The 25,971-nt window shown below is 57.1% G+C and overlaps 1 protein-coding gene across 1 annotated transcript; it reads right to left on the bottom strand.

The window, feature by feature from the left end:
• Nucleotides 1-599: 599 nt before the first annotated feature.
• LOXL1 (lysyl oxidase like 1) lies at nt 600-25,180 on the bottom strand. The gene is made up of 7 exons (XM_040257210.1): nt 23,694-25,180; nt 9,452-9,560; nt 6,215-6,352; nt 5,615-5,771; nt 4,918-5,013; nt 3,013-3,128; nt 600-942 (listed from the first exon to the last, which is right to left on the bottom strand). Exons 1-7 carry the CDS (start codon nt 24,847-24,849, stop codon nt 936-938), a joined length of 1,779 nt encoding a protein of 592 aa, XP_040113144.1. The 5' UTR covers nt 24,850-25,180; the 3' UTR covers nt 600-935.
• Nucleotides 25,181-25,971: the final 791 nt, after the last annotated feature.

The following is a 25,971-nucleotide window of genomic DNA, read 5'->3' as shown; positions in this document are numbered from 1 at the left end:
TCCTTCCAGCCCGGATCCAGGGTCCAGAAGCTCAGGGTACTACTGCCAGGACAGGAGCGAAAGCGCCACTGCCTCCATCAGCCTCTGCCAAGTAAGCCTTCTCCCTCCCCTTCCTGGGCTCCACTGCTGCCCCCAGAGGCTGTCTCACTGGGTAGGCAATGTTTTCACATTGGGGGCTGCACCCCCTCCAGCCCCTGTGAGCAGGAACTGTCTCTGACTCTAACGTGTACTCTGTTCCACCACAGGCTGGGCATTCAGTAGGCGCTCAATATGTGAGAAGGGGGCAGGTGGCTGGTGAAGGGGGTGACTGTGTGAGAGCAAGGGGGGTGGGGGGTGGTGGAGGATGAGGTGCGGGGGAGCCTCCTCCCCCTCCCCCGGTGTGTCACGGGCCTCTCCCCACACAGAGGGCTTGGCACCGAGACAGACCCTATGGGGCTTCCACTGGGGGCTTGAGGCCCTCTCGGTCAAGCGGTGGTCCTGACAGGGTGGTGGCTGCCTTTCCACATTCTGCTGCGAAGGATGGATCCCAAGCATGTCCCCTGAGCCCAACCTAGCTCTGGTCATCCTGGCCAGCAGGCCACATGCAGAAAACCACGGACTAGAAAAACCTTGTTTTATTCAGCCCAGGCCTGGGCAATCTTACTCTGTGGTATGGCCAAAATATAAAAAATAAAAACCAACAACCAACAAAATAACGTGGTAGGGGAGAGTTAAGTACACAGAGGGGCCTGGCATCCGGAGCCCCTGTGGTTTCGGCCCCGTTCACTCCCTGAGGCGGGCAGGGAAGGACGCTCCCGCGCGTCCAGCTCCCCTGCCTGTGAGTGGGGCCTGGGCCCCTCGGGCCAGGCTCGTTCGTCCTGGTGGGAGGCTGCCTGGGGAGCAGGGCCTGCTTTGGAAGGTGGGGAGGTGGGCCGGCTGTATACACCTCCCTGGGATCAGGATCTAAGGAAAGAAAGAGAGCAGGTCAGCGGCAGGCTGAGGGGCAGGGAGTCAGCCAGGCCCCCACCACCTCCCCAGCTGAGCGCTTCCCCTCCACTCCCCTCAGGCATCGGGGCTCAGGGAAAGGGGCCTTGCACCCCCAGCTCTAAGAATAGGGGTTTCATGGGCTCCCACCCAGGGCGTGGTCATGGCAGCACACTGCCCCATGCCCTGAGCTCCAGACTGTTTTCTAGGCCATTAGCTACTGTCTGGAAATACTTTCTTACTTCTAACTCAGTACTTTTGGGGAAAAAAAGCGCCTCCTTTTTCCTCTTCAGAAACATGATTGAAACCCACAGGCGTCAGTCCCGTGGCCTTTCTGGGAAGGCTCCGTCCAGCTTTCCTGTGCACTGGCCCAGCCGCCTGCCTGCGGTCAGGGTCGCAGAGACGCGCTAATGAGACCTGAGCCTCTCCAAGCACTTATGTAAAGGGCTCGGAAGGAAGGGCCTCGGCATTCCCGGCGCCCGCAGGCCCCGGGGGGGGGGGGGGGCGCTGGCGAGGGTGTGGGGCAGCTGCTCTGTCCACCCCGCTGAGGGGCCCAGCTCACGGTGCCTCCCGGAAAACAGGGGGCTGTTTGGACGCTCCCTCCCCAGCAGCAGGAGCGACAAGAGGGCGTATGGGCTCCCTGCCTCCCTTGCTCCCCGCTCAGCCCCCTTTCCTCCTGTAAGGCTCCTGCCTCTGCTACTCCTTCCCTGAACTGCTTCCCAGAAAACCTCTACTGTTCAGGTGACCCCTGGACTTTTAATGGCTGAAAGAGACAAGCCCTGAGGAGCAAGAAGGTGCTGGAAACCCAGGCCTGCCAAAGGGCTAGGTTGCCAGGGATGGGGCAGGAGTCAGTCGTTCCCAGGTCACTCCGTGACCTGGATAATTCTGATCTAATCCCACTAATGAGGAACAGAATCTCTGAACTGAAGCAGAGGCTACTGTTCCCACAGTGCGCTGGGGGGCTATGAACAGTTAGCTTAGTGGCAGCAGCCAAGGGTAAAGGGGCTATCTGTAAACACCCACGGAGCACTCACATACCAAGCCCTGACCCTGGTCACATGCTGAGCCTTAATCCTGGTCACACACTGAGCCCTAATCCCGGTCACACTCTGAGCCCTGACCCTGGTGACAGGCTAAGCCTCTCATATCTGTGAACCATTAATAAGCAGGCATGTTTGGGGAAAAATGCTTCTCTGGGCCTTAGAATCCCTGCCAGTTGTCCCCTAGCTGATGGACTACAGCTCTAGAAGACTATTCTTTTTTTCTTTATTTTTTAAATGGAAGAGAGTTGCTTTGATCTGATCTAGCATTTAAAATTCACACAGAGTGCAACTGCATTTCTTAATGAGTTTGTAAGCAGGCAGTCCCTCTGCAAAGTACTTCACGTGAGGAATCAGGAGAGAGGCTGAGGACAGCCAACCCGGGCAGCTGAGGAGCCATGTGCCAAAGGCCCGGGCGCAGAGTTTATCAGCTCCCTCCACAAGGGGGCCCAGGGGCTGATGACCAATTAGAAGTGACTCTAGCCAGAATCCCTTCTAATCTGGGACTGCTTCATTCAATCCACTTTACAGGGACCCTAAGGCTCACACAGCTGCCATTCACTGAGCACCAGTGTAAGGGTTCTGGAACACACAGAGACATCTGTCAGGCCTTTCAGTCCGCCTCACAAGCCTGTGTGGGAAGTGTTGAAGAGAAAAGATCAGAGAGGTGAGGTGAGCTGCCTGAGGTCAGAGTGAGGGAGTCACTGAGCAAGGCCTGCAGAGCCCTGCACCTCCTCGATGGCCCCTGCCAGTCTCCAGTTGAGAGCTGGGGGGCCACGCCCCAGACCAGTGCCCACAGCCCCAGCGCCGCCCCCATCCTGAGCACTGGGCTTGGGGTGGGCACAGACGAGCCTCCTCCTGCCCAGCCTGTGGGCTGGTCCAGCTGCAGCCGTGCGTGGCCATCAAGGTGACCCACAGGCAGGTATCCTCCGTGTTTCAGGAGCAGGCCCTGCCTGCTCCTCGAGTAGGAGAGGGGCTGGAGCAGGGAGCGGGGTGGCCGAACACTTACTGGACAATTTTGCAGTTTGTTGTAGAAACGTAGCGACCTGTATAGTGGATGTTGCATCTCACTACATTGTTGGTGAAGTCAGACTCCAAAACGATGTACTTTGGGTTCACATGCACCTGAAGAAGGAAGGGAACAGATGGAAAGGGATCTGATCAGAGGGCTGTGCTTCACTTGGTCGCCAAGGAAGGTGGAGAGGCAGACGGGCAGACACAGAGGGGACAAAAGAGAGGGAGACAAGGAGATGGAGACACCATGCCAGAGCAAGAGATGCACTGATGCAGAGATGGCAGAAGAGGCCGAGACATAGAGAGAGGAAGGGAAAGGCGGCTCACAGGCAAAGAGAGCATCATTGGATCACCCTTCTGGGAAGACAGGAGGCTTCCTCAGTCAGAGCTCAGGACAGGGGGCCTGGCACAGGACGTTCAGAGCCACTGCCCCAGGGAACCCAGCAGTGAGGGGCTGGGCAGGGACCCCATGCCTGGTCTCCCTGACTATGAAGCCCGCACCCTTTCACCACGCGTGCCCATTTAGATGATCTGCTGACGGCCTATCTGATGCCAGGTGGCATCTCCTGGCCTGGAGCCCCAGGTGCCTGACACACAGCTGAGATGGTGACCCAAGCATAACCTGGCTGAAGAGGAGCTGTTGGGACACGAGGAAGTCTTTAAAATGTTGGACTGACAGGGGAGGGCTTCATTGGGTTAGGCCACACCCAGCCTTAACTGCAGAGCATTTAAGAAGAGATGCCTTGATGTCATCTTTGTTACATTTCTTAGAGGCAGGAACTGGGCATTACAGGTCTTGAATCCTTGGAACCTAGAACTCAGAAGGGCTTTTGTGTGAGTTTGTTGAGTGGATAAATGAGGGAAGAAAAAAGATACCCTGAACAATGCTGGCCCCTAGGTGAGGCTGAGCAGAGGCCTCACCAAGCCCAGTGAGAGGTGCTCAGGACAGGGCTGCAACCAACAGCTTCTGGGTTGCTGGGTTCTGAACACAGCTGCCTAGCAGCCCATCTTTGTGCAGATTAAAGCTGCTTTCCAGGCCCACCTTCTCTGCTCTTCTTTTACTCCAGAGTAGAGAAGAGCCCAACGAGCCCAGTAGAGTGAGCCCCACCCTGGCTTTGCACCTGCAAGAAAGAGGCTAAGATTTGGCTTCCCCAGGTGAGGCTGTGATGACCTGGCCCCTGCCCAGCCTGCATGGAGGCACCACGCTGGGTTCTGTGCCCCTGATGTCCTTTTCTACTTGTGCCCCCAACCAAGGGATACTGGGGTGATCAGATGTGGAGGAGGGGTTCAGGCCAGAGGGGATAAAACCCTTGGCTTTATGGGGGGTCCAGTGAGAAGCTGTGTCTCAGGGAAGGGCAGTGTCCTCTCCCAGACGGCACAGAGCCTGCCCTGCCCACAGATAGGGGGATGGACTACATGGCTCTCCAAGTCCTCTGTCACTTGGGAAGAGAGTCACCCCTCCTCCAGCATTACCATGCCTGGGCTGCAGCTTCCTTGGCATTTTTTATGGGAAGAGGCTGTGTCTGCCCAAGACTAAGACCTTCAGATGAGAAGTGCAGACCTCAGGGGACATCATTAGTTGCAGAGCAACAGGACTGTGAAGGAGGAGCCTTAGCCTGGAGATTCTGGCCTCCCCTTTCCCCTGCACCCTGGATTCTAGCTTCAAATACTGCTTCCCAAACAGACTAAACTCTTTCATTTCTGTTCACTTGACCCAGAATCCACCCAGCCTCCTAGACCAAACTCAGGTCCCCTCCTGCAGGGAGTCTACCGTGATTGCCGCATTTAGAGTGCTCGTGACTGCCTGTGAGATCTAACACCCAGAGGGTGTACACCAGAATGTGCAGCTTATGTCAGGGGTGAGGACATCAGGCTGGAGGAGTGCCTCCAGGGGCCCTACCTTGAGGATGTAGTTCCCGGGCTGCACATCGGTGATGTCAATCCACTGGCAGTCAATGTCTGCGTTGTACGTGTCATAGCAGCCTGGGCTCAGGCCCTAGGAGAGGGGACAGGGGCAGAGGTTGGGGTGCTGTGCACTCCTCAGAGAGCCACCCCATGCCCACTTCAGCAGCCTGGGCCTCCTTCCTCTGTGCTTTGTCCTGACCCTGCCCTCCCTCCCCTCAGGAGCTGCTCAGCATCGCTCTGCCCTGTACTAGACTCACTGGCCAGATGGACCAGAGCAATGAGAGATGTAATTAGCCAGAAGGAGGAGTGAAATGAAGGTGGGGGGATGCCTGGGAGAGATACATGGATGAATGGACAGAGAGAGATCGGCAGGATAGATGGACACTCTCTGGACAGAAAGATGGATTTGGGGGCCCAGCTAGGCAAATGGAACATTAAGCCATCCGGACTTCCTTGGAATGTTCCTTTTCCTTCCATAAGCAGACACCTCTGGAAACAGAGGTGCAGGGTAGGCCCCGAGGAGCCCTGTGGTGGCCTCAGGACTGGCAAGAAGACCCGCACTCTGGAGAAGCCGAGTGGCCAGGAGCCTCGGCACTAGCCCGTCTTTAGGGTGACCCAGCCTCCCATCTCCAGGCAGCTCTGCCCCGTCCTCCGGAGCCCGGCCCTACCTCTCCAGCCCGACCTGACCTGACCTGGGTGTGAGAGGTGCAGGCATAGCGCTTGAGGTTGCCGAAGTCACAGGTGCTGTCCTCCAGGCAGAAGCTGGCCTTGTGGCCCTCGGCCACCTTCTTGCCTGTGGCTGCGTCCAGCAGGTCGTAGTGACTGAACTCGTCCATGCTGTGGTAGTGCCTGGGGCGGGAGAGGAAGCGGGAGAGGAAGGCCTAGTCGGCCCTGCCCACTCCCCTCCCAAGATGGCCCAGGTGACCCTGCCTCCTGACCAGCCTGGGCTCCTGGGCCCCTGTGTCCCACAGGCAGCATCTCTGGTGTCCCCACCAAGCCAGGCACCCCAGGAGGGCACCTCCTCAGGGCCCTTCACTCCTCCCTGGGCTCCTACCGAAACTGCCCTCCCTTGGGTGATGCCCTGCATTCTAGACACTTCTATCTCCTATCCAGACCGATCCTTCTATGTCTCATCTTCTAGCCCAGCTTTTGCTAAGGCTCCGCTGAAAAGTCCTTGCCCCAGTGATGGATTCTTGGCAGAAAACACCTCACGGGGCCCTCCCCCCAGCACCGCCCCTGCCAGGGCGCTCGCGGGGCCCAGGGTCCGGGCCCAGAAGGGGGTGGCCGCTCACTGGTGGCAGCTGTGCCACTCCCAGGCATGCCGCGGCCGGTTCGGGAGGAAGTCCGCTGTGCCCTGGTTCTTCACACGCTGGGGGAAACGCAACAGCACCCGCACGTCGTAGTCGGTGGCCTCGGGGGCGTAGGCTGTGCTGTGGGGACAGGTGGGGAGATCAGAGGGGGCTTAGGTACCAGCAAGAGACACCCCGCGCGGGCCGTCTGTCCCTCAAGGTTCTCACAGCTGACCCCTGCGTTGCAGCCAAGGTTCAGGCCTCTGCTCCTCTCTGCTGGCCGCCCCCTCCCCTCTGCCGTGTGGCTGGAAGCTGCCAGTGGGGACGCTCTAAAGCAGAGCCTGATGATGACCCTCTGAGGATCCCTGCTTATGACTCTCAGTTGGGGACAGTCCCTGAGAGTGGTGGCTCAGATGGTAAAGAATCTGCCTGTAATGCTGGAGACCTGGGTTTGATCCCTGGGTTGGGAAGATGCCCTGGAGAAGGGAATGGCTACCCACTCCAGTATTCTTGCCTGGAGAATCCCATGGACAGGGGAGCCTGGTGGGTTACAGTCTAAGGGGTCACAAAGAGTAAGACACAACTGAGCGTGGGGGCATATCAAAATCTTTGGAGGGCTTTTTAAAAAACAGCCTTGTCCAAGAGATTCTGACTTCCCCCCTCCCCCTACACCCTGGGTTCTAGCTTCAAATACTGTTTCCCAAACAGACTTAACTCTTTCACTGATCTGCCCTTTTGTCTATTCTGTTCACTTGACCCAGAACCCAACCAGCCTCTTAGCTGCAACTCAGGTCCCCTCCTCCAGGAAGTCTGCTGGGATTGCCCCACTTAGAGGGATCTTGACTGCCTGGGAGATCTAATAGCACTGCCTCCAACAAGCCCTGATACCACACACACCCCAAGCAGGGCCTGTGTGAGTAGGCCACCTCTCCCTGCTTGTGTGGCTTCAGGGCCAGCTACCTGATGTGTTTTGCTGGGGAAGCACTGGTTGCAAACTGCCTGCTCACAATCCACTTGCTGTCCCCCCCAGCAAGCTGAGATGGGCCTTGTGAGGAGGGAAGGGAAAAGAAAGAAAATTGGGGGGCAGCAGTGAGGGGACACATGTCCACACCCCCCAAAGGTAGGAAAAAGGGCTGACTGCAGGCATCCTCCCTTCAGCTGACTGCGGACAGCTGTCTTGGCCAGCCTCAGGGGCACTTCCCTAGCAATCATTAAAGGTTGGGCCCTGAGGTCAGAGGCAGGAGGTGGCCAGCCATGGGGATTAGCTCTCTGTGAGAAGATGTCTGGACACCAGGCGCTGCAGGCTTCTGTCTGCCAGGATGTAAGTCCCTTGGCCTTGTCTGAGGGAGGCTTGGAATTTGTCTCTGTCTGCGCTGGAACAGAACATCCTCCTTCCCTCTGTTCAGCTAAATCCTGCCCTTCTGTTGGGCTCGGCACACCGTGGGAACCCATTAGGGTCTGGGTTCTAGGCCCAGCTTGGCCACAAGCCCGCGGTGAGGCTTGGAGTGAGTCCCTTCCTTCGTCTGAGGCCCGCCTGCCGTCTGTGGGCTGGCACCGGTCTGCGGCCGCACTTTCGGCCATCTCCGCGGGCCCTGCCGCCCCAGGGCGCTGGTCCTGCTGCATTTTCTAGGCCTGTATCCCACGCCCAGCCTCCGCGGACGCATCAATCCCTGCCAACCGCCCCCTCCTCTGGCCTCGTGCAGCTCCAGCCTGCCAACCACCCCTTCCAGCTCTCCTCCACTCCCTGTTGCTTGGGTCTGGGTGAGCGGCTACCTTCTCCAGCTAGATCAAAAGAGCCCTCAAACAGAGCCCCGGCTGCCTCTTCCCCAGCACCCCCTGGGGGCCCAGGTGTGGGCACACGGGATGTTCCATGAAGATGGAGTAACAGTTTGGTTTTGACTTAGACTCTTCAAAACTCAGCCTCAGTGGACAGCCATGGAGACCGAGCGCCTGTTCTCTGAAGGCGCTGCAGTTAGAGCAGTACTATGATGCTCTGTTCCTAGGTACGAGACCTGAGTGGTCAGACCCGCTGAGGGGACTCCCATGTGGTCCCTGGACCTCTGCCGGCTCTCACACTGTCTGTGGCCAGTCTGTAAGGAGATAAGGAACTTCCACCAACATGTAAATCAGCTGCATCACCGATCACACTAGTTCTTGAAGCAAGGCTTTCTCGATGAAGGAAGTGGTGAATTGAGTGACAGTCACTGCAAGCACCCTCATCTTGTTACAGACAGATAACGGTCTGTGGTCAGCTACTCTGAATGGCAGCGAATGAGAGGTTCCATCAGTGAGAAAATGCTGAGATCCCTAAGTGCTTTCCAGATACTCAAAAGTGAAAGGAGAGTTCAACTGCTTTAAAAAAGCAAATCATTAAGGTGCTTTCAACATAGCACCTTATGCTTTCATAATAGGTGCTTTCAACATAGAGGGATGTAAACAAAAGAAGTAAGTCAATGTAATCTTTAACTAGTTGTTTTAGCACAGGGAGATGTCCTCAATGCATACTATTTGACCAGAACATTCGCCATCAAACTGAGAAGCAAGCTCTGCAAGAGGCAGAATCACCCAGGTGTAATGGAGAGTCGGCTGTGCTCACCTCCTGGGTTCAAGTAAACTGATGGCCTTCCCCTCTCTTGGGTGCAACACGCAACGGAGGCCTCACTGCCACCTGGGCCCTTGGCCCCTTCTGGCCAGCCTCCACCTGTCCTCTGTGGAGATGGCTCCATAATCCTGCCCTCTGTCCTGACAGCAGCTAGAACCCTCAGATCTGAGGGTTTCAGTTCCTCTCACTGCTCCTCAGTTACTGATGGGGCAACACAGACCCTCTGGGGTTGGTGTGAAGTTGCGTGCTAAATTGCTCAGTTGTGTCTGACTCTGCAACCCCAAGGACTGTAGCCCACCGGGCTCCTCTGTCCAAGGGATTCTCCAGGCAAGAACACTGGAGTGGGTTGCCGTGCCCTTCTCCAGGGGCAGGGGATCTTCCCCACCCAGGGACAGAACCCTTATCTCCTATGTCTCCTGCACTGGCAGGCAGGTTCTTTATCACTAGCGGGTGTGAAGATGAAATGTCATTAAGTTCCTTGCAAGGTGATGTATACCTAAAAGCTGGATCTCCCCATTCCCTTCCCCACCTGAAACCCTGGGGGCAGACAAGGCCCACCAATGAGAAGGCCAGGGTGGTGCAGCCTGCAGGCAGGTTCTGGGTGACTCCCAGCGACTGTCCACACTTCACCTCCTTACCTGGCCAGGCACTTCTCCTCCGCAGCACAGCGCAGGGAGTACAGGTGGGCTCTCTGGACGTAAGTGGACGCTTGCACGTAGTTGGGGTCTGGGACCAAGTCAGGGAGACCTGGAGTGAGGAGTGGGAAAGAGAGAGAGGAGGGAGCAATAGCTTGCCATTGAGGAGGGTCAGGATTAAATTTAAAGCCCAGAGACCTCCCCAACCCCAAATGTCCTTGGTCATCCTCAGTTCTCTATGCTGGCTGTCACCTCCTCCTGGAAGCCTCCCAATATGTATGTAAGTCAGGTGTGTGACATGAACCATTCTCTCTAGGCTCAGGTGTGGGGTCAGGGAGGTCAGGGAGCAGGGGCTCACCTCTGGAACCCCGTGCTGTGGGGATCACTGAGCCTCCTGGGAGACTAGCGGGGAGGGATTTGGAGAACCAGAGAAGACGAGAGGGCTCTGGACAGGGGGCATAGCATGAACAGGGGCCTGGGGGCAGGACCGAGCGAGCCGAGCGACGTCCTGATTCAGACACTCCCGCTGGTGTCCTTATTTCCCAGGGCACCAGCCCCCAGACACTCTCTGCTCGTCTCTCCCCTGCAGCTGGCATTCTTCGTGAACCGCCAAGAGCGAGCCCTAGGCTTCCAGCCCTCAGTGAGTACCAGAAGCTCCTGGGCAGAGCCAGGTGAATGGCGGGTTGGCAGAAGTGAGGGCGGCCAGGAAGGGATGGGCTCACAGGAAAACACGTCCCTGGAGCAGGCTGCTGACAGGGCAGGATTCTCGGCTTGGGCGCCCAGCCCGCCTTGCTCAGGATTCCTTTCATCCTGTCATTGGCCCCCAGAGCGGACCGCACCTTCCTGTCGGCAGCCTCTGGCCTCCAGTCTGAGGAGGGCCTGGGGCCCAGTGCCCAGGGGAAGTCTGGAGTCTGGTCCAGTCCCTGGATCACTTGTTCCTCCAGTCATGCTGCAGCTAAGGGTCTGTCCATTCTGCTCCCCACCCCCACCCCCATACATAACTTCATCCCAGTGAGTTATTAGGGACTAAGCAGAAGCCAAACTCAGGTGTCCAGACCCTAGCCACACGGAATAAAGAAGGAAAGATCTTGATGTTGGGTGTGTGGAAGGTGTAGGGTGGGAAGTGGGCAGGGGGCCTCCAGAGCCCTGGGCTCCATCCCAGCTCAGCCACCAGCTTAAAGGGGAACGGACCTAGGTCTCCACGTCCCCTCCTCTCTCATGCTGCCGGGCTTTTGGCAGATAAATGATAAAATGAAGCTATAAGTTCTTCTTAGCTTCTTTCAAGCCCTCTGTTTTTTGGGGGGCAGGCACAGTGAGGGGGCTTGAGTCATATAGACAGGCTTCTAGCCCCTTCTTCTTGCTGCCAAAACCCTCTTGTCAGCTTGCAGGTCCAGAAGACGAGACAAAAGAGGGGGATGCTGGCTTCTGAGCCTTTCCCAGAGGTTTCTGCCTGCCTGTCACCCCTCACAAATACATCTCTGGGGCTCCCAGACCTTAACCCTGCCTGCCTAGGGCCCAGGCCTCAGGCAGGAGCAGCCAGTGTGATCTCACCTGCTTGGAATGAAGAGGAAGCATGGAGCACAAGGGTGGGTGAGGATGAGGTGGCTCCTGGCTGATGGGGGCTGTCTTGGCCAGCCTCGGCCCCGTTACTCAAGCCCCTAGGAATGCTTGCAGTCATTTCCCCAGGGAGCGTCAGGCCCTGAAAGCAAGGGCCACCTCCGAATCAAGCTGTTTCTCACTTTCTGGTCCATAGAAGCTTGTGGGTGGGGGAGAGGGGGGTGAATGGCCAGGAATGGTTCCCTTCCCATTATCAAAGAGCCTTTCCCTCAGCAACATGTGGTGGTGGGTCAGCTGGGCCTGAAGCTGCATGAGACCTACATTTGGCACCAGGCAGCCTGCCACCCCCACCCCAGGCCCGGTTTCAATAAACACTGTACAGATGACTCTACAAAGCTTTCTGGCCCGACCCTTCCTCTCAGTCCAGGGAAGCTCGAAGAGCCAAGGGGCTGGGGGTATTTGGGGCTGGTGCACTCCTGGCCTCTGACTGCGCCTTGACTCTGATCACATACTGAATTCTGATCCTAGCCACACACTGAACCTTGCTCCTGGTCCTAGGCTGAGCCAAAGATGACCATTTTCCTCTTACTGTTGAGGGACCTCAGGTTCAGGCGGGTGCCTCCTTCTCCAGAAAGGCTTCTCTGATTGGCAGTGACATTCCAAGCTGCTCACACTTCTGCCTCACTACCAGATTTCCTCATATGTACCTGTGTCTGCTCCCCTCTAGTCTGTACTCCCTGAGGGCAGGGCTCAGGCCCCACTCATCCCCTCAGCGTGCTTCAGGGCTGACTGTTAGGCTCTCTGTCAGGCCAGCTTCTTTACTGATGGTGGCTTCACAAGTTACTGCTCCACTCATCCACGAGCGTGCTTCTCACCCTCCCTCAGGAAGCCACGGCACACAGTGGTGCTGGAGGGAAGGAGGCTCAGAGATGGCAATGAATTTGCCCACAGTCACACAGCAAGTCAAGGAAGCCCCAGGACAAGCTTCCAGGTCCCAAACTCTCCTTCTAGGACTTTACGTGTCATTTCTTCTTTTTATAAAAATGATTTTTTTAAAGTTATAATTTACACAGAGTCAAATGCACAGATTTTAGGCATACAGTTTGATAAGCGTTGACAAATGTACACAGGGTGTTAGAGCCACCGCAATCATGCTATGGTCTGTTTCCATCATTCCTGAAAGTTCCTCCCTGGCCCTTCTCAGTAAATCTTCCCTCCCTCCTCCCCAGGTAACCACTGATCTGCTTTTTAATCACTTTAGATTGGTTATGCCTTTTCTAGAACTTAAATGGAATCACCCTGGTCATTATTTTATGTTCTTTGTTCTGCATCTCTGACTAGCACGGGGGGTCCTGTGACCCCCCACCTTCACTGCCGTGGGGGAAGCAACAGGAAAAGACAGAGTCTAGGCTGGGTCCCCTCAACCCCCCTTAAAATCCCCTCTGAGGTCTCTGGGAACAGCAGGCCCCCTCCCGCAGCTGGTATGTTTTCCCAGGGAGGAACAATGCCTCCTTCTCTGCTGCTCTCCCAGGAGGCATTCCATCAGCAGCCAGGCCTGCAGGCTTGGGCTCTCAGCCTCTCCACAGGGGCCTGGGTGTGTGGGTGGGCTGTGTGATGCTGGAAAGGGGCTGAAGGAAGGCTTGAGTGGGCACTTGTGGATGTAGGGGTCAGGGTACCGGTTTGTTACCTCTGGCTGTGGGGGTACATCCAGGCCCTCCAGACACAGTGGTCAATGTCGGTTAAAGTTCAGTTCCAACAAGACCTGTGCTCACCTCTCTTCCCCACCATCCCAAGAAATGTGCATTTTAAAAGGAAGATCCTGGTCATCAGGTCATCAGAAGGCAGGGAGAACCATCAGTCATGGGATGTAATTTTGTGTGGGGGGGCTGGGGCTGGGATCTCTTATGCAGAATGTATGGAGTCAGCCAGCTTGAGGACCTCGCACTGGAGACATTATAAAGTAGTGTAGTGGGAAATTTTTCTGGAGACACTTGTTTTTATAAATGCAGAGAACTTTTATAAACTTTTATAAATGCAGAGAAATGAATTCTCATTTCAGAGCAACCACTATCACTGGTTTGTGGAAAGCCATTCTCATAATTAAGTTTTTTTAACCTTCATCGTTACCCTGACCCTTAGACACGTCTTTGAACATCTGTGTCTCTGTATAAAATTGGAAGTGGGTATGTATCCGTGAGGTATATGAATGATATTGTCTTATGGGTCTCATTCCGTTTCTTGACTTCCGGTCAGTATTAACTTTTAAGATATGTCGAGTTCATTGGTTGTCATTGTGAGTATGATTCTACAGTTTATACCCTCCATGACCAATCTAGCCAGTCTCCTGGGGATGGGGTTGACTCCTCAAAGGCTGGGCGATGGGCTTGCTCAGGCTACCCAGGGAGGCCTGGTCACCTTCAGCGTCCTGCCGTCCTTGCCCAGGAAGTAGGCAGGAGCCTGACTTCTTACCCTACTGTCACAGGCCTTCTGCGAGGCCCTGGGTGGGTCTGGCCCCTGTCTATGCCTCACTGCTTCCATTAACACAGACTGACGGTCCTCCACTTCACTCAGGGCCAGAAGCCTGGGGCTGACCCTCTGTGAACACGCTTCCCCAGAGACAGTGTGCTGGCCACAGGGGTTCAGGCTGCACAGGCTGCACTAGGGTTGGGAGGACACTGAGTCAGAGGGCGAGGGCCCTGGGGATGACCAAAGCTAGGCTGCTCGGCTGGGGAGGGGCGGGGTGCGAGTGAACCGGGTCCCAAGGCCATTCTGCAGGCAGCCTCTGGTCTGGAGGAAGTGCCTCAGCCTTGGGGGCCCCGTTGGACCCTCCAGGGCTGGGAGGACACGGAGCGGAGGGCCAAGCGCCAGGACTTGGCATTCCCACTCTGCCTCTGGGCTTCCTCTCTGCGGGACCCAGGGACCCTGCACGCTGCCTCCCGGGGGTCTGATGTCCTCCCACCTCCCCCGGGCTGGGCCTGAAGCTGCCGGCTGGCCCCCACACCAGCCTGTGGAAGGCTGAGGACTGTCTTCCTGCTCCCTGGCAGGACTCAGCTGGGGCCTTCTGGTGGGAGAGAGTCTAGCAGGCGATATCTGCCATTTCGCCCCGCGCCTCATGTTCCAGGTCCTGCCCCTTCTTTAGGCTCAGTTTTCCCACGTGGATGACGGGGAGATTACAGTAACCATCCCTTGAGAGCAGGTTTGATGGCTCCATAAACACTTGGAGATTAAAATACTTTTCAGGAGCTATTCAGGCCATTCCCCAGCTTTGGGCAAGAGCCCAGGACCTCTCACAACCTCTGCAGACGATACTCTAGCTGCCAGGAAATTCTCCCACCGTCTGACCTAAATCCTTCCTGCTTTAGGAGGAATCTGTTCCCTCCTGCTCAGCAGTTCCTGGCGGCTGCCCAGAGCGGAGGGTCTGAGGTTACATTCCCTCCGCGTGCCTACACCTCACCTGTTTTCCTCTTGGCTTCCTCTTTCCTGTGAGTTCCATAAACCTCGTCTCCTTTGAAATCCTCCCCAGCCTCCTGCTCACACGAAGCAGCTGAAGGCAAATGGAATGCCAAAGAGCCCTAATCTCTCGAGCCTGGGGCTGGAGGATAAACAATGTCCAGCAGGAACCGGTCAGTGGGTTGTGAAATATGTAGAGAGAGGGATGTTTTGGCCCGAGCGGCCCGACTCCAGAGCAGCCCCTCGGTGGGGAGAGCAGGAAGCTCAGAGAGCATGGCCTGGAATAAGGATGGGCCCGGGAGAGCCTCCGGGGCGGGAGCTGGCAGCTCTGGGTCCTAGGAAATGATCGTCTAATAATAAGGACATTAAACTGTCAGTGCCACACCTGGGTGACCAGCAGGCAGGCAAGGTTCTGCAGGATCCACTGTGGCCCACCGTGAAGGGCAATACAGCCAGGCAAAGGAGCTAGGATAGTCACTGAGCCTAGCCCAGAACCTTCCGTGGCTCCCCATCACCTACAGAAACAAGGTCAGATTTCTCAGGGTGGTGGCCAAGGCATTCTGTGGTCTGACCTTAACCTGGCCTTCCAGAGCTCTCAACCCTAAGGAGCAGGAGGCAGCTCCTAGCACAGCTGACCTTTTCTGCCCCTGACCTCTGACCCCATAGTGCCCTTGCCCTGGAATTCTCGCTACACAGACACACACACACAAACACACACACACACCCTTATACGGGGTACAGTCCTGAGGCCCCCAAACCGACCTCACTAGCCCTCCTCTGCCCCGCCCAGTGCCCCTCCTTCCTCCTTTTTCCAGCACCCATCTGCTGCCCCCACCAGACTGGGAGAGGCAGTCCAAGGGCAGCGATGGCCTCGCTACTCTGGGTGACAGTTCCAGACCCAGAGGAGGGCAAGTGTGTTTGTTCAGTTGAGCACACTACCCAGAAGTAGCTGGGGCGGAGCTGGAGGAGGCCGCCAGGGGATGTGAGCTACCTTCTGCCTCCTGCCGCCTCCTCACACCCCTCGCTCACTCACTCTTCCCAGTGTGAGCACGCCCACCCCCCCCCCCCCCCCGGCCCCCCTTGCAGGCCCTGCCTAGTGCCCTGCCCCCACCTCTAGGAGGCTCTGCAGATCCCATGGTCTCCTGGGTTCCCTTGCTGCCCCTCAGACCCTTCTCAGTGACCTGAACTTTTTATCTTGCTTACAGAACTGCCCATCTCAGCTTATGGTGACTTTACCCTTTCAGCTACACAGGACATACATAGCCCTTTCCTATCATGCCTGACACCTTTCTTTCTCTTTCACCCCACATCCAATTCATCAGGAAAAGCTCATCAGCTCTATCTCCAAAATATATCCTGAAACTGACTGCCCCCAACCTCGTTGTTATCCCCCTGGCCCGGCTGCTGATACCTCAGCCTTGATCTCTGTGCCAGCCTCCTCTCAGACTCCCACTGTCTGCCTCCACAAAGTCCATTCCCAGCATAGCAGAGAGACACCCTGCTTAAATGTGACTGTAGTGTCTCCCCCATGAGTGGAGAGTCAAAGTCCTCACAGTAGCCTACAGGATCTCCATGGTCTGGACCCCGTTACCTCTCTGACCTGTCTCCTATAAGGCCCCCACACCCATGCCATGCTGCTCCAACCACGCTGGAACACACCTGAAAGCTCAGGGAATTCCTACCTCAGGGCCTTTGCACTGGTTGGCTCTTCTGTCTGGAATGCTGTACTGGCAGATAGCTGCATGGCTCACTCACTTGACTCCTTTAAGTCTTTGCTCAAACGTCACCTTCATGAAGCCCACTCTGACACCTTTGCAAGCTCTCCCAACACTTCAGAGCTCCCTGACTTCTCTCTGCTTTCTCCACAGTACTTACCACCTTCTATTATTTACTTATCATGTTCACCCATGAAGATACAAGATCTACAAGGACAGGGATTTTGTCTCTTTTCTTAAACTCATGAATACCCAGCACTAGAGCAGCACAGAGAAAGGCACTCCATGAATATTTGTTGAATGGCTGCATTTCCTCATGAGACGGTATCTGCTCTCCTCAGCCAGCCTTCTGTGATCTGGCCTTAACCTGGCCTTCCAGATTTCTTAACCCTAAGGAGCAGGAGGCAGCTCCTAGCACAACTGACCTTTTCTGCCACTGATCTCTGACCCCATAGTGCCCTTGCCCTGGAATTCCTTGCTATGCAGGCACACACACACACACACCCTTCATCGGGGTACAGTCTTAAGGCCCCAAAGCCTACCTTGTTAGCCCTCCTCTGCCACTGCCCGGTGCCCCCCCTCTTCCCTCTTCCACCACCTGTCTGCCGCCACCCCGCTGTGGCCCAGGTCTGTGCACAGCGTGTTCTGAGAGCTGGCGAGTTGGCAGGAGAAGGAAGTGGACCTCGACCATGGCATCCTGCCTGCAGGGGCTCAGGCCCCAGCGAGAACAGGGATGGGTTCAGGGTGCCCTTTAATTCCCTGTACCCCACCTCCGGGCCTGGCACCTGCACGTCCTCAGTGAGGCTGAGGACAAACACCGGCATCCCACAAAGGGTCTGCTGGCACTGCCTGTGGGAGTACAGCCTTCATTATCACGTAGAAGCTGGGACTGACTCCAAAAGCCCCTTCTTTTCAGAAAAGATTAGCTTTGGGGCTGGAAAACCATGGTTCCCGTTGGCCCACGACAGGGAGGAAGGGCGGCTTGTCTCCTGAGGCTCCTCAGGCCTTGACTTCACCCCCGAGCACCTTCCTGCTCTGGTGTCCTGACGCCCTCGCTCTGTTTTCAGGTGATGCTGAGGTGCCCGGTATCTGGGTGCCCATCAGTAAGGGGTAGAGGGGCCCAGGTGCAGCCTGGCCCTGCACTCCCGAACCCAGACAGCAAGGCCCTCTGGCTCCAGCTGCCTGTGAGCATGAGGCTGTTAGGTCAGGGCAGGGGAGGGACGGGAGCAGCCTCTCCTTCCGGCCTCCCTCCCTCCGACTGCTGCTCCGCAGGAATGCCGGGCACAAAATTGGAAGCAGGTGTGGGCTGCTGGGGCCGACCAGCGGCTCCTCCCCCGCTTTCCCTCTCCTGCCTTTCCAGCCACTGCCCTGGGGAGTTTTCCATGTGTTCTTGGCTTGGACAGGAGCCGCGTGGACTTGGGCTGGGACTACTGGGGAGAAGTGCCCCTTCGGAGGTGAAATGCCCCTTCAGAGGGGGCATTGAGATGGGGGCACCTAGAGTGGGAGAGAGGAGGAGAGGGGGGCGAAAGGCCAGAACAGCCCCCCATCCCCCCGCCCCAACCAAGTGCGGCAGTAGACTGGTACCTATAAGGTCTGAAGCACCTTGCTGGGCCACCACCCCAACAGGCTCTGTGGGGCCTGTGAACTCAAGGCAAAAAATCCAACTTGTTGTGTCTTAACGGGGTTTAGATCTGAGAGAAACAATGAAGGTGGAGACATACCCTTCCTTGAGGGGCAGGAGCAGAAGGGGAGGTTGAGGTTTGGTGAGGGGAGTCAGCCTGGATCTGAGCTTGGCTGCTGATGAATTCTGGGACCCTGGATGAGTTATCGAACTTCTCTAGCTTCAGCTGCCTCCTCTGTAAAATGGGGGTGATAATACCTCATAAGCTTGCCGGGAGGACTAAAGGAGGAAACAACAATAAAATGCTTGGCATAGTGTCTGGGGCATGGCATACTGTGCGCACTCAGTCGCTTCATTCATGTCTGACTCTTTTGTGACCCCATGAACTGTGGCCTGCCAGGCTCTCTGTGCATGGGATTCTCCAGGAAGGAATACTGGAGTGGGTTGCCATGCCCTCCTCCAGGGGATCTTCCCGACCAAGGGATCGAACCTGGGTCTCCTGCATTGCAGGTGGACTCTTTATTGTCCTAGCCACCAGGGAAGCCCTTGTTACACATTAAGAGTTCAGTAATATCAGTTGCAATTATAATTATTTAAAACGGGAGCTGTCTCTTTCTGCAGGGATAGTCCAGTTTGAGAGCAGGGGGAGAGGATGTGGCCCTCAACTGGCAGATATGAGAGGAGACAGGAAGTCTGCCTGTAAGGAGGCTGTCCCTGACACAACTTGTTTGTTCAGACACCAGTGACCTCTGATTGCCAAACAGGGGAGTAGCAAGAGGACCCAGGCCCCTCTGTCTCCATAGCTGTCTGACCCTTTACCCCAACTTCCTCGGCCTGAAACTCCATTTCTTTCTAAAGGAGCAACTTGGGACAACTACAGGGAAGGAAGGAGCGCTGAACTGTGACTCTGCCTCCACCAGTCACCAGTTAAAGCAATCGTGGGCAAGTTCCTTAACCTCTGAGGGCCTCAGTTTCCTCATCTGCAAAATGGGAGTAATAGTAGCAACAAGGGTTGTTATGAGAATTGTATGTGTGCTTAGTCATGTCCTACTCTTTGCAACCCCGTGGACTGTAGCCCCCCAACCTCCTCTGTCCATGGAATTCTCCAGGCGAGAATACTGGAGTGAGTTGCCATTTCCTACGCCAGGGGATCTTCCTGACCCAGGGATCGAACCCACGTCTCTTAGGTCTCCTGCATTGGCAGGTGGATTCTTTACTACTAGTGCCACCTGGGAAGGCCGTTATGAGGATTAAATGACTAATTTGTAAATTTCCAAGAACACTGTCAGGTGCTGTCCGTGTGCTTGTTAAATATTCTGGAGTTTGGAGTGGAAATGATAGGGCTTCGTGCTAACAACACACTGGGAAGGTGTTCTTTGCTTCTAAATCTGTGCACATTCTGTTTCATCTCACTTTGTCACAACCAGTGCTCACTGCCCAGAACACAGCAGGAGTCAGGTATCTGCTAAATGACCAAATGGATGTGAGAGGTTAGCCTCCACACATGAACATTTAGGAAAAAAATAATGCATGGGGGTTAAGAACACGGGTGGGGAGTCATACAGACCCAAATTCTGGTTTCACTACTAACAGGTCATGTGACAATCAGCAAGTGAACCCGCCACCTTATCTATGAAATGAGATGGATTATTAGCATCTGGCTGGTGGGGTTGCTATGGGAATAAAGAGAGATGATGTATAAATACAAAGTGTCCAACATATGCTAGCAGAATTATTCCCCCTGGAGGTGGCTGGGGTAACTGGGGCCTGGCTCACAGGTGGCTTGAGGGTGGGGTCCCCTCACTGTCATGAAGACATGACAGGTTCAGTGTGAAGTCTTGGCTCTGCCACATCCAGCTGTGAGACTTCCCCAGGTCTCAATTTTCTCATCTGTACCACTGGCCTGTAATCCCCACCTCTCTAGGAGGCTGTGGGGGTGAATGAAATTGCACATTGAGGCCACTAAGCTCAGCAGGTGCTCCTCTGCAAATGGCTGGAGTTGTGATCATCATTCCTGCCTGGGGGCTCTGACTCTGGATGTTTGCTGGGTGGAGGCCTGCTCTGTCTGCCCTAGCATCTCCTTCAAGCCTTGTGGAGGTGGGTGCATGACCTGAGTCAGGAAGGCAGGTCCTGGTGGGGAGAAGGGCAGGCAGCAGGGAGCCTAGGCCACTCTCAGGGACTAAGGGGTCCTGTCTGGACTCTTGGGTGCAGGAAGCTGGATGGAGAGGAGAGGACCCTAGAAATGCCTAGGCCTGCACCATCCCTGGGGGCTGTGGAGGCCTGAGAGAGGGAGAAGGAGGGGATGGGAGGAGGTGCCTCAGGTTCTGGAGCAATAGGCTAAGGCATTTGCGATTTTGTCCTGAAGGCCTTGGGAGCCCCAGAACCTCGTTGAGCAGGAGAGTAATGTGGTCAGCAGTGCAAGGGTGTATGCGCCTCACACGTAGGACGGACTGAAAGAAACCAGGGAGGGGGCAGTCATAGCTCCAACTGGCTGTGTGAGATAGGGCTGGAAGAACCGTGTCAGGCACGGCTGGCACAGCCATCAGAGGTGCCCTGGGAGGATGTCCTCCAACTGGCCGTCCTCCCAGGGCGGCTGTTCCACCTTATTTTCACAGGATGGCCAGAACCAATGAAACAGGCCACGGGTGTAAGGGGGAGCCCTGGGAGAAGAGGCATGGTTTTCCAGGGCCTGGAGTCATCTTAGTCTGCACAAATAGCACCAGATCAGAGGAGCTGAGGCTGTGGGGAGGCAAGAACAGGGACAAGGAGGCCAGGAGGAGAGAGCCTGGCCATAGGAGAGGGAGGGGCACAGCTCAGGGGTCTCAGCGGGGCCTGGGAAGCAGGCACCCCCACCCCCAGGCCTCTGCCTGGATTTGCTGGGACAGTCAGGCCAGGTATGTGATCTGGGCCCTTTCCTTGCCTTCCATCCAGTTACACGTTTCAGAGACAACGGTATTGCAGGAACCCTTGGGTCCCCCTCTCCAGGATGGGAGGGAAGCGGGTACAGGCACCCGAGGAAGAAACCAGGCTCCGGACAGGCGCTTGGAAACCACCCAAAAGTGGAGGCCGTGGGCGGTGCACACATGTGTTTGGTATTGTGAAGACATGTCCACACCCGTACACGCGCGGGCTGCCAGCACCCAGCCTCAGACCCCTGGGTGTGCGGCCAGGAGGAATGAGGTCAGCCTCGGAGAATCCGCCCTGGACTCCCACACCAGGCCTGGGGGTCTGATCTCAAGCACAAAGCTTGGCCTTCCCCAAGCCAGGATTTTCCACGGTCCCAGCCGAGCAGGGTGGGAAGGGGAACAAATGATGGGGGAGAAGGTACTGCTCCCTCTCTGGCCTCTCTGTGAGCCCGGATTTAGCCTGCATGCCCCACCCACACACCATCCCCTCCAGGACTACTGAAGGGGCACCTGCAGGGTGCTGAGAGCTTGCAGCAATACTCGGGCACCTCCTCCTCCTAGAAGTCCTCCCTGTTTCCTAGTCCCTGACTGGGGAGGCCCCTCCTCTGGCTCCCCTACACCACCACCCTCTCCCCACCTGCCCAGCGCCTGCCCGATTACAGCCCTGAGATGCCCCCTCCTTTATGCCTTCCTCAGGGCAGGGCCTGGATTCAGCTTGGCATCTTCTTCAGGGGAGAAATGTCTTTAATCTCAAATGAACACTGGGGCTCAGGGGCAATGGCCAGAGGCCCCCCAGAGCACCAAGCACCTCCACTCCAGACACGGCTTTGCCCTGGTCAGTCTCCTTCTGAACCTTAAGACCTGACAGGCCACAGAAGGGCCTTAGAAAAACCCTCTGGCTCGGGGCACAGACGTTGAGTCCAAGGCCTGGCTCTGCCAGTACTGCTATTTGAGGCCTGGGTTTTCTCCTCCGCCCAGAGGTGGAGCGCTTCTGGCTGAGCCCCACTCCGCCGTCTTGCATTCGAAGAAAATTCACAACAGTTTAGCCTATAGGTAAAATGTGCTTTCCTCCACGGAGCTCTAGCAGGGGCTGATGCAGAGTGGCACCACACACCACTGAAGGGCTGCTGCGAGTCCTGCTGAGGATCAGATGCAGGTGAGGCAGTGAAATCCTTCATCACATCATAGAAGGGCCCCCCCTCTAGCTCCTGTCTTGAGCACCTGCAGGTTCTCAAAGTGAGATTCAGCATTCCAAGTTGAAGGCTATGCTTTGAATGTGAGGCAGAGCTGGAGCTAAGTCGCTTTAGTCGTGTCTGACTCTCTGCGATGCTATGGGCTGTAGCCCACCAGGCTCTGTGTCCATGGGATTCTCCAGGCAAGAATACTGGAGTGGGTTGCCATGCCCTCCTCCAGGGGACCTTCCTGACTCAAGGATTGAACCCACATCTCTTACGTCTACTGCGTTGGCAGGCAGGTTCTTTACCACTAGTACCAACTGGGAAGCCCCTGAATGTGAGGGAGCGAGTACTACCATTGGGGACACTTCCCTCCTCTAGCCTTGGGCTCCAGCAGCCCATAGAGAGACAGGAGTCCCCACCCCTGCAACCCAGCAGCAGCCTCTCACCCAAGGTCAGTATGGCTGGAGACAAGGATGCATCCCCATGTGGACAGAGGCTGAGGAACAAAGGCTGGAGGTGCAGTATCTGTGCCCCTGAGCCCCTCAGCGCTTAGCCCTCACCTGGTGGGCCTGGCACAGCCACCCTGGTGTGGAGCAAAGAAGCAGGAGTAAAGATTCAGGAATATTAATTGCAACCTGAAAGAGGCAAGGCCGATGTGGAACGCACACACATTGGGTCTGAATGGAAAACCTTGACTAAAGCTGACTGGACTTGCAGAGACAGAAGCAGGAAAGGAAATTCTAGGAGGGCAGAGGTTAGGTCAATGGCCGTTCAGCCCTGGCCAGACCACTCGTGGGCCCTCGCCAAGGTAGCCTGCCTTAGAACAGCATGTGTGGAGCTGCTCATCTGAAGAAGGAAGGCTGCCCCTTCCACTGTGCAGATAGCTTTCCCAAGACTAGGTCATATCTTCAACCCCCCCTTACCATCCCTGTCCACAACTGCCTCCAGGGATTCTTCCCAGCCTGGGTGTAAAACTTAAGAGGGCATCTAAAATCTCAGTAACTAAGGGAAGTAATATTTGAGGCAATATTTTAAAAAATCAGCAGTACTGCAAAAAAAGAAATCTGATGAAGCAAATATCAAAATTTCAAATAAAGACAGATTACTATTGCTAATTTTCAGTTTTTCCCTGGCTTGAATACAGTTTGGCATGGCACCATTACTGATTCTATTTCAACATTTGATATTTTGTTCATCTTTTTTTGGCATGATTTTTGATCTAAAAATGCACTGAAATATTACTTAAGTAGAATTACTAAGTTTTCTGGCACCCAGGCCAGTGCCTCACTTGCCTCTCTAGTCCAGGCCTGGCAGTGTCCCGCGAAGGAACCCCGGGAGGTCCAATCTGCTCTCCTGTCAGGCCAGACCCTCTCTTCTAACCTCTTGTTCATTTACGCCAAGCCCACCTATGCCCAGTGATCGGGAACTTGTCACATCTCCGGAGGTGTCCCAGAGGCCTTTCTGACCCGGATGCTCCGTGTGTCACCCTGTGAGGCTGGCAGAGGGGCACCTCCAAGAGGGGAGGACGTGCCCCAGTGGGAACGAGGGAGAGGCGGGGAGAGGGGCTCCTTTATGTGTCCTCAGATGACCCAAGCGTGTCTTTCCAAAGCCTGTCCAGCCCCTCCATCCCCTATCCCCCAGGTCAGAGCCTTGGCCTGCCTGGCCAAATCCTGGCGCCATGGGGATGTGTGGACCGTGTCGAAGGCCCGGGAAGCACTGGGGCTGCCGTTGGGGGCCAGGGTGGGGGTCCTGACTTAACAGGCGGAGGAGGCCTTCTGTAAAGGATGGACGAAGCCCCGGGCGCCGGGACGGACTCACCTCGACCGTTCTGGTTGGGCCGGTACACGCTGCCCACGCTCAGGCGGCCCTGCTGCGCGCCGTTGCGCTCGGAGCCCGGCGGGGGCGCGTCGGAGCTGCGCACCGGCAGGTAGGGAGGCTCCAGCACGCGGAAGGGGGGTTGCGGCTCCACGGCCCGCGGCGGGCTGTAGGCCTCGGGCGGCATGTTGCCGTAGGGTGGGTACCAGCCGAGGCGGGGGTCGCCGCCGCCGCCGCCGTACGTGCCGCCGCCCCCGCCGCCGTTGGGCTGCGCGGCGTCGGGGCCCGGGTCGGGGTAGGCCGGCTCGAGGCCCGCGGTGCCCTCGTGGTACAGGCTGTGCGAGTAGCGCCGGTCCAGGCCGTCGGCGGGCTGCGGCGCGTACGGCCTCTCCGGGGCGGCGGGATAGAAGCCCTGCGGCGGGTACTCGGGCTGCTCCTCGCCGCCGCCACCCCCGTACTCCTCGTAGCGCGCCCGCGGCTGGAAGGGGTAGACGACCCCCGCCGAGGCCACGGCCGCCGCGCCCAAGCCGCCGCCCGCGCTGCGGTAGTACACGTAGCCCTGGTCGTAGGTCCGCGTCGCGGGGTCGTACGTCTCGTACTGGCTGACGAAGGGCGCCTGCGGGTAGGGGAACTGCTGCTGCGGGAAGGAGGACGGCTGGCGGTAGGTGCTGGCGAAGGCAGAGGCAGAGGCCGAGACCGAGGAGGCGGAGCCCCCGTGCCGTTGCTGGGAGACGGAGGTGCGGGCCCGGGCCATGCCCGTGCTGTCCCCGACGGCCACCTCGCGCCAGTTGTCGGGCACCTGGCCGAAGCCGAAGGGGTGCCGCGCTTGACCGCGCACGGTGTCCGAGCCGACGCGCCCCGGCAGGGGCAGGGACGGGGCCTGCCGACGCCGGAGGCCCCCCTGGCTGCGCCGCGGAGGGGCCTGGGGCGCGCCCGCCAGCAGCACCCGGGAATTAGCCTCGGAGCCCTGAGGCCCCGGCGGCACGTACTCCGCGCCCGTGTTGAGCAGGCTGTACACCTGCCCGTTGTTCTCCCACTGGATCAGCTGCCGCCAGCGTCCCGGGTCCGAGCCCTGCCCTGGCGGCGCCTGCTGCCCGTGCACCAGGACGCAGACGCAGGCGCCCCACACCAGCTGCCAGCCGGTTAGGGCCAGAGCCATGGTGGCCCCTCTGCGGAGGCCCGGTGGACCGAGAGGCTCTCAGGAGTGGTCCCCCGTGCGTGGTTCTCTTCCCACGGCCTCGAGGACAGGACGGCTCCTTGCCCGCCCAAGCTCTAGCTTTGTCCATCCTGGCCTTGTCCCGAGCGGGACGGCTCCTCCGATGACAGCATTTCGAGGCCAAGGGGGTCAGGGCAGGGCAGGGGCGGTGCCCAGGGCTGCACGAGGCTCTCTGTAGGGCACCGGGCAGGCAGGGCCGCCTGGGGGCCTTACATGGCCAGCCCGGCTGTGGCTGGCCGCGCTGGGCTGGCGCTTTCCCACTCTGAATGAATAAGCAACAGGCTGGGAGCTTCGGGAGGTTTTTCGGGCAGCCTGGTCCGCCTGCTGGGGCCTCCTCCGCGGGGCCCTATGGCCCGCCGGGTTTTAGCTATGTGGTCTGTCCCACAGCTGCTGGGCTCGCTCCCTCAGTCCCTGGAGCTCCCAGCCAAGCCGCAGACCTGCCTCTGAGCAAGGGAATGAAATAGGGAGTAGGAAGAGGGCCTCTGGGGACTCAGGCCTGGTGAGTGGGGTTCTGGCAGGCATAACAGGGCAGAGGTGTCAGCACCACTCTGGCCGTTTCTTTTTGCTTTGGACCCAGCATCCTGGTTTCTTATCTAGGCTTTAATGAGCCCCTGACTCCTGTCCACTCCAGCCTCTGCCCAGGACACTTGGGCTGCTAGTCTCCAAAGCAGTACAGAGACTTCCTCTTTGTTGGTGGGCCTTCTAGGGGGATATGCTGAATCCCATTCCTCTGTGGGGAGAGGCTGAACCACTCTAATTCAGGTTCATCTTCCTTCATTGGGCCTGAGCACAAAGAAGCTGGAGCTTCAGCCTTTTCCCTCTTGGCACGGCCCTGGGCCTTGCTCTCCTGGTCGGTAGAATGGACGTTTGCCTTCCTGCTGAACAGAACTTGTGCAAACATGGGAGAGATAAATTTCCTGCCCGTCCTGTCATGTGTGGCTTCTGTCACGCATCTCTGAAGTCCACATGGCCAAGAAAAAGCCTGAGTGTGCACCTGGATAAAATGAAATCCAGGGGCTGTCTTTGATGTGGGCTAGGAGTCATTGGGAGGCACTATGTGCCGTT

Source organism: Oryx dammah, unplaced genomic scaffold (genome assembly GCF_014754425.2).
Source record: "Oryx dammah isolate SB20612 unplaced genomic scaffold, SCBI_Odam_1.1 HiC_scaffold_16, whole genome shotgun sequence".
NCBI lineage: Eukaryota > Metazoa > Chordata > Mammalia > Artiodactyla > Bovidae > Oryx > Oryx dammah.
This window is presented reverse-complemented; position numbering and strand designations above follow the sequence as displayed.